The 8,150-nt window shown below is 48.0% G+C and overlaps 1 protein-coding gene across 1 annotated transcript in view; it reads right to left on the bottom strand.

Annotated features, from left to right (window-relative positions):
• NIBAN1 (niban apoptosis regulator 1) overlaps positions 1-8,150 on the bottom strand; it is a 52,751-nt gene that overhangs the window by 23,227 nt on the left and 21,374 nt on the right. The window contains exons 2-5 of the mRNA XM_057380546.1: positions 3,808-3,938; positions 2,542-2,673; positions 1,766-1,880; positions 239-406 (exon numbers count right to left, since the gene is read on the bottom strand). Of these exons, the coding sequence (XP_057236529.1) occupies positions 239-406; positions 1,766-1,880; positions 2,542-2,673; positions 3,808-3,938 (546 nt within the window). The remainder of the gene's footprint in view (positions 1-238; positions 407-1,765; positions 1,881-2,541; positions 2,674-3,807; positions 3,939-8,150) is intronic.

Here is an 8,150-nt window from a genome sequence, read left to right as displayed (position 1 = left end):
TGGTTGGGATGTCCCACACTCCCCGTGGTTGGGATGTCCCGCAATCCCCGTGGTTGGGATGTCCCGCACTCACCGTGGATGGGATGTCCCACACTCCCCATGGTTGGGATGTCCCGCACTCCCCGTGGTTGGGATGTCCCGCACTCACCGTGGATGGGATGTCCCGCACTCACCGTGGATGGGATGTCCCGCACTCACCGTGGATGGGATGTCCCACACAGCCCTGCCTTTCACTCACCGTGGTTGGAATGCCGCACACAGTCCCCCAGCACGGCGCTGAAGTGTCTCTGCGCCCCGGGCTCCGAGAAGCAGTAGCAGCTGTGCAGGGAGAAGGGCTGCCACAGGTACACCGGGAACTCCTTCGGCAGCGGCACAAAGGCTGCAGTCCCCTCCTTCTCGCTCGAGCCTGCACAAAAACATTTTCATTTGAGAGCTGCAGGTTTCTTGGGGGCGGCTCTGTGCCAGACCTTTGCCAGCAGGGAGATCTCCTTCCCAGGGGGACACGTTTGGGATGGGCAGACTCAGCTGTCACCAGCCACCTCCCTGTATGACACCACAGCTTGATGGCCTCTTGTTTGTATCCAAGGTGCCAAAAAAYGACATAGCTGTGGCAAAATGTCARAGAAACTATTTCACTGGATTGCAGCTGCTGGGGGAATGGTTTTTAGGTTGGTGAGTTAGTGGGGAGCTCTGGTCTGTTCCACATAGAGATCACATGGAGGAGCAAATGGATTGTGTTTAAATTGTAGGAGCAGCAGTGCTTTCCCTGGTCCCAGGGTTTCCACACACAACTGCCTTCAAAAACTGTCCCTTCAAGCCCTTGCAGGTGGAGCAAAGAAAGCACCAGGTGCCCCCAGCTGCCACCTGCCCTGAGTGCCTGCACACAGGRATGCTGGACAGGGCATTTAGGGATGACCAAAYCCAGTSWGGAGTCAYYGRCATGCCTTGAGAGCCCAGACACAGRAGATTTATCTTGGAGGGTTTTCAGCACCACACAGAAAATTAGGGGCCATAAAGATGAAGTGATACTCTCTCTGCAGGGAGAGCCATGGGGAGCCCTTGGAGTGCTCCACGTCTCTCAGCCCCAACTGCTGTGGAGATGTGATAACACACAGCCCACCTCCGAGCCCTTCTGACCACCCTGTGCCCTGGCAAGGGTGTGGGGGGACACCTAACTTTTAAATCCTAACTTGAAGGACTTACAAAAGAAAACCTTGTCTTCAAGTTGCCCTTATCCCTTCCATGACATGGCATCCCTTTCCCCAAACCTGACTCTGCACCACAAGATCTGCTCCCTTAAAGCCTGAATTTTCTCCATCTTGGTGGAGTGGGGGCAGGCAGGACCACAGCAGCTCCCAGCCCAGAAACAACAAACTCAGCAGCAGCCACCTTCCTGCCCTCTCTGTGGGGTGACTTATCAGCTATGAGTCAACACAAGCAGCTGGCATCTAAAAATGGAAACAAATAAACCAGGAATACTAACAAAGCCCGGGAACAATGGTGCTGTGGTTTCTGCCCTGCTTCTGCACAGCTTCCAGCAGCTTTGGGCCGGGATGATAGCAAGAAAGGGAGCCAGCATCTCTCTGAATGTTGGCTTCCAGCAACTGCTGTGTTCATCCACTCTGGAGCTGGACTTGCACTTTAGGAAAGGGCTGTAGGCAGCAGAAGGTGCCATTTCCATTTTAAAGTGGAGCTGAAAGCCTTCCCAGAATAGAGTGAGGAACAGAGCCTCGGCTTTGGCAGTTGAGCTCAGAGCAGAACTTACCAACAGGGTCTGGAAAATGTTTATCAGACAGCAAGTTGTAATCTTCTTCTGAAGTCAGGACTTTGCCTCCTGCAGGTAGAATGTGATATTTAGGGCTGCCTCCTTTCTGGTAGGCCTGGAAAATCGACAGAGAGGAAGTATTGTCAAATAGAGATTTAAGGAGAGACAAAATGTAAAATAAACAATTCACTGGAAAAGCCAGGAGCTGACTCCATGATTCTTTTGGATCCCTTCCAGCTCAGGATATTCTATGATTTCAATGTGTGGGGATATTGCCCAAAGGGAGAATCTTTCTGTCAGGCTGAATTTTGGACATGTTTCCAAGGCAAATCTAAAACATGGTTTAATGTAAAAACCACGTTTGACAATGTCCTCTCAGTGCTTATCTGCCATGGTGAGGAGTCAGGGATGGAAGGAAGGGGARAAGGATGGGATTTTCTCTTCAGCCCTGTTTGTTGGATTTGTCAGCTGGATTATCTGGACCATGGCAGCTTCCAGATGAAAAGCCACCCAAACCCTGCTACTTCAGCTCCAGCTGCAGGMGCACAGGGATGTACTGCGAGGATTTACAGATGTGAGGGGCTCTGGGACAGGCACAGGAAGGTTCAAGCACTGCTCAAATAATTTGTTAGCTCTTGCAGACACATCTGGCCAAGGCAGAGCCCCTGGCTGTACCCTCAGCCCTCCCCTCCTGCTTCAGGACAGGCAGCAGCAGCAAACCCAGTGGTATCAGTTGATTTGGGAGGGTGCAGGTAGATGCARGAAGCAGCACTCACCTCTTTGGTCTCAAAGCAATCCACAGTGTAGTCGTTTCTGATCACCACATATCTGTCCTTCCACTTCCTCAGGTCCTCGGCAAAGTGCAGCAGCTCTGCCTCATACAGAACGGTCCCGGCTTCCCCTGGGGGCTGCAGGGACAGTTGGTGACATTTGAGACTCCTCTGCACCACTGACCATCTTGAAGCTCTTATTTCTACATTTCCATAAAGCTGCTCCAAGGGCTTTTCAGCCTTCCAGTGGAAACTGCGGTCACAAACACCTCTCTGATTTCAGAAGGTGCTACAGACACAAGCAAATCCTGCAGCCAAGATGACGAGGTAGCAGAAGAGCTCTGCCTTCCAAAAACTCTGCCAGATTCCTGAGGCCRAGATTTATTTACCTTTCAGCTAGTGTGCTGAATGCAAGATCAGAGAATCCTACAGTGGTTTGGGTTGGAAGGGACCTTGAAGATCATCTAGTTCCAACCCCTGCAAGATGACTTGGAGCTCACCACCTCCCATTTTCCACTACCTAACAAATATTTCATTGATATGAAAAGCAGAGTTCATTACGAAATGGTAAATTATTTCCCATTTCTTTGTAACACTTTTGCATCTGTGCTCTAGTAATTGATGTGCATCTTTCTGAAAGACACAGCTCTTCTACTATCCCACTCTTCTATTATCCCACCTCTTCTATAATCCCACCTCTTACATTCCACCCCACTGCTTTCACCACTCATTTTTAAAGCATTGGAAATCCATCATTTTCAGTATGTTCAGAACATTTAAATTTGTATCTTCTTAATGCTGAAAGCTGGTTCTCTACATTTTCCTCTAATGAAGAGACTTTTGTCTCTCTTTTTGTCTCCCCTCTGAGAAAAAACAGCTTTCCATAGCCCCCTCCACAGAGGGAATTATTGCCATTCTCTTTAAGGAACCCGGCACCACAGATAACAGCATTAATTACATTTCCTACAAAATCTCTTCCCTGAATGCATGATCTCTGTCCCTAGAATTTGCAGAACCTTGCAATCAGCAAGAAGTAACCAGTTTTGTCCAAATGTCCAACTCTGTACCAGAAACTCATGTCGTGGCTCTCCTCATGCCATGATRAACAACTAAACAAGACCAAAATAAAGACGAACTTTCAAAACTAAAACCTCAAACCTGCACCCAGATGCGACTTTTGCAGCCCAAAGCAAACTGAGCCCAGTCCAACCCCTGCAGATGCAAACTGCTGCGTGCACAGGGGTGACAGGCACCCAGTCAGTCCCCTCCTACCTTGGTTTTCAGGAAGCGGGACTGGCAGTGGCGGTGCTGCTCCAGCTCCTCCTGGATGTGCCTGCAGAAGGCCACGGCGTACTGCCGGCGGTAGTGGGGGCTGAAGTTCTTGATGGTGGCCTCTGTCTTCCCTGGGGTGAAAAAGAGATTTAAATGAGTTTAATGTAYGTGGCTTCACAAGCTGGAGCACAGATCCAAGGTACTCAGCACCAGCWACCCCAATTCTTGTCTTGGGAAAGGAGGCAGTTCCAGGGTCACCTAACAGTGACCTTACAGTATCTGCAGGGAGYCCACAAGAGAGATGGAGAGAGACTTTGGACAAGGGATAGAGTGACAGGATGAGGAGAATGGCTTTACAATGACAGACAGTAGGTTTAGATTGGGTAYTSRGAAGAAATCCTTCCCTGGGAGGGTGGGGAGGCCCTGGCATGGGGTGCCCAGGGAAGCTGTGGCTGCYCCTGGATTCCTCWCAGTGTCCAAGGCCAGACCAGACAYTGGGGCTTGGAGCACCCTGGGACAGTGGAAGGGGGTGACACTGRATGGGYTTTAAGGTCCTTTTAACCCAAACCATTCCATGATTCCATGAAAAGACCACCTGAGTGTACCAAGGACCGCTTGCTGCACAGATCAGGAAACCCTTGGACATGCATTCCGAGGGAATTTGTCCCAGAAAACAYTGGGATTTGGGACTGTTTTTTCTTCTAAGAGAAGCAAAGAACTCCCCAAAACCACTTCTCTATGGGAAGATGCTCTCTGCCTTTCCCTGGGACACRCTGCCCTAGAGGTCTCTTTTTCAAAGGGAACCAGTGACACTGGTTCATCTTCAGCCAGTGGAGCCGATTTTATCACTCACTGATATTCTAAAGCWGCCTCAAAGCTCTACAAAGGATTCTTCTAGGCTTGGGCACTGCAGTCTCATCTTTGTTTCAATGTAAACAGATCTTCAGTCATGCTGCAATAAACACTGAGCTGGCATTGTCTCGCTGTGATCAAGATCTCATGGTGAGCAGCAACAGCAATAAACACACTGAGGTCTCACTTCTGAGAATCTTAAAACTATTTACAAGCAATTAATTTGTTAACTCCACCAAAGAAATGATGGTGCTTTGCAGACAGGGAAGTGAAGCTAAAATTAAAGGCATGTGCATATATGTGACTGAAAGAGTCTGTAGCAATGCAAAAAGCAGAGCCTGGGACCTAGAGRGCATCCCAAACATCCTGGATACCAGAAAGATCCCTTTCTTCTTGGTATTAGGAAGCTCCAAGCCACAGGGCTTTTTCTTTACAACAGAGAGATGTAATTTCACATCTGAAGCAATTTTGATGCTTTCAAAATTTCATTTTGTTCTGTTTGGGGGGAAAAATATCAAATTTTCTGTATGAGGAAAAGAAGTTAATTGGCAAACTAAGATTTCTTAATGCCTTTATACAGACTCCTAGACCAGGACTGGCACTCAGCATTCCTGAAATGGAATCCCCGGAAACTATCCAAGGCCAGGCTGGACAGGACTTGAAGCAATCTGGTCTAGTGGAAGGTGAMCCTGCCCATGTAGAGGGTGGGGCTGGATGGGCTTTAAGGTCCTTCCCTACCCAAATCATAGAGGGGGATTCTATGATTCTATGAATTATTCCATCATTTCCTGTCAGGGATGTACATTAAAAGACAAACAATTCCAGCTCCTCTGCCTCTGCAGTTGAATTTCCAGCTTGATGAAGAATTGGCTGCACTCCCTGGTTCAAGGACAATATYGACCTGTCCTTTCATTCCAGCCACTCAGAGGGGTGAGCTGGAGCCTTCTCCTTCCTAAGCTCCAGGGGGATCACTGCCTTCCCTTCAACTGGAAGTCCCTTTTGCCCCATTGCTGCCCCATTCCAATCACCCACCAGCACTTGGAGGCAAACCTGCTGCCCTGGAGCCCTCCCTGGGCACATGGAGGAGCTTCCTCAGCCCTGGCACAGCCATCCCACTCAGCTGCAGGGATGTCAGGGGCAGAGCCAMTTCACCACTTAGGTCAGCTTTCACAGCATTACTTGTGGGACAGCACTCGGTGACAATCTTCACTCCAAACCTTCCGTTTGAAAATGCATTCTTGGAGACCCACTGATTATAGGATGTGCTTGGSTATAATAGCAGGATATGGTGCTGCTAAAGCAGAAAATCTCAGCCCTACAAAAACTAGCCTGCTTTGGGCAGAGGCATAGACTTATTCTCCAAATAAGGACAAAGTTCCCTAAAATCTTCTTTGTAGCATTTTTCTTCCTCCTGGGCCCAGGCAGCAGGAGGATGTTGTTGGCCTTGGCTCTGGAGAAATTTCCTGCTCAGGGTTTGCCCCTATTTTCMACCGTGGCTTTTTCTTTCCCAGCTCACAGCAGCCTCAATCTGCTAGAGAGGGCTCTGGGACACTGCACCTCACTTGACCACTGCCTGCATCCTGCAGTAAAAGTTTKTAGAGGAAGTGGGACAAAGAATAAAGTTCTGGTGTTGGGAAAAARCTTGCAACAATCACAGGAAATACCTATAATTTTGGGGAAGTCTTTMAGTTAAGGCTAAATCTCCTCAGAAGTGTCATTCTCCCTTGCCARTTCTGCTTAGATCAGCTTAAAGCACGATGACTGAAGGGAAAGGAACTCTGCAATTCACAACATACACGTGAGAAATAGGACATCAATGATGTCATTTTTATGAGCAGACCAAAYTTATGGCAAATCAAAACATGAATCAAGAGGCAAATTTTCTGGCTGTCTCTTCCAACCTTTGCACTATTTGTTGCAAAGGATCCAAGCATTTAAAATACTCTTAAAATTAGAAGAAAGGTTTAGTTAAAGAGATGGTGAGTGGCACCACACAAAGACCTTGCAGCACTCAGCTCAACAGGAATTGCAGTGCTACCTGAGGGTGGGAAGAGAGGCAGACAGACCCTTGATGTGTTGTTCTTCAATGGATCTTTAAACTCCTTTTGTTTACAGAAATAAAAATACACTATCTGAAAATAAACACGAAGGAAACAGTCTTGAGTAACAGAAACTCTTCCCATGAAATKACAACATGGGGTAACTGGAGATAAAATATCCAGGACAGTTAAAAAATTAGTTCCCCCAATTCTTTTCCAAATTTAGTGTGGCTGGGTTAGTCAGAGCTGTTTATATGGAGCAAGGCCAACTTTCCCACTTGGCGGGGCTGGCAACAGAGCAGTTCCAGCCCAATAAATGGGATCAGAATCCCAGCAGCTGGGATGTTTATCCTCAGAGAATGAGGAGTCTGTTCARCTCCAGGAGGAGACTGTGTGCAGCCCCTGGTCCTGTGCTGGGCCAGGGATTGGACTCCAYGGTCCTTGTGGGTTCCTTCCAACCTGGGATRTTCTGCGATTTCATGAACCAAAATTACCATCAGGAAAAGATAACCGTGATGGAGGTGGAAGGATTTCTGTCAAATTAACACAGCAAGGGTCTGTTTCTCCGTGGCTGAGGGTTTAGATCCAGCTTCAGAATAAACTCTGCTAATGCGTCATGAGGCACCTCCTGCTCTGCAGAACTGCCCTTGCACATGACCACAAAACTTCAACACAASTTATGATACCTCTTTTAAGAATCAAGCCCAAATGTCACTGCACTGAGAAACAAGAAAYATCTACCTGTTGTCCCACTGGAAGTAGGTAATCATCCCCAGACTTGTTTTTTCTTGCTTTTCCACTGCCTTTGACCTTCTTTACTGTGCATTACCTGTGCTGGACACCTGTGTGTGTCTCTAAGGCCCACAGCAAGGCCTCCAACAGCTGGCTCTGCAGTGTGGGTTTCACTGCTTTTATTGCAATAACTGACATACAGCTTGTTCAAATAACAGCACTCTTCAGCAAGTTCTGCCAGGATAGAATTGCTGCCAGTCCAGCCACTGGCTCCCAGCACAGCCCATCCAGCTTGCCCTGCCACACCTCCCTGCTCTAAACAACGTGTGCCACGTGGCCAGTCCAGGTGCCGGTCAGGAAAACTCAGGAAAGAAGGTCAGAAAACAATAACTTCTTGGCTGGCAGACAAGAGAGGGGTTGCTCATGCTCCCAGGACTTCAGCCATTTGGAAGTTAAGAATGGAAAGAGCAAAACACTTGCCATAAAAGCCATTTCACTTAAATATTGGTGTTTGGCAGTAAGATGAACCTTCCACAAGTAGCAAAAAGATCACAATCCTTCCCCCTGACGGCACAATTGCTTGTACTCAGCACCTTTTGGAAAAGGTTTTCCAAATATACCACGATCACTGATAGGAATCTCTTTGGAGATCTGGGGGCTGATGTATCTTCTTATACCATTTAAGCCCCAGGGGACATGACTGTAAAAAAAAAAAAAAAA

The sequence above is a fragment of the Malurus melanocephalus genome, unplaced genomic scaffold (genome assembly GCF_030028575.1).
Source record: "Malurus melanocephalus ecotype Western Australia unplaced genomic scaffold, MMel_1.1 scaffold_459, whole genome shotgun sequence".
In the NCBI taxonomy this organism is placed as follows: Eukaryota; Metazoa; Chordata; class Aves; order Passeriformes; family Maluridae; genus Malurus; species Malurus melanocephalus.
Note: the sequence above shows the minus strand (reverse complement) of the source record. Positions and strands in the feature narration are given on the sequence as shown.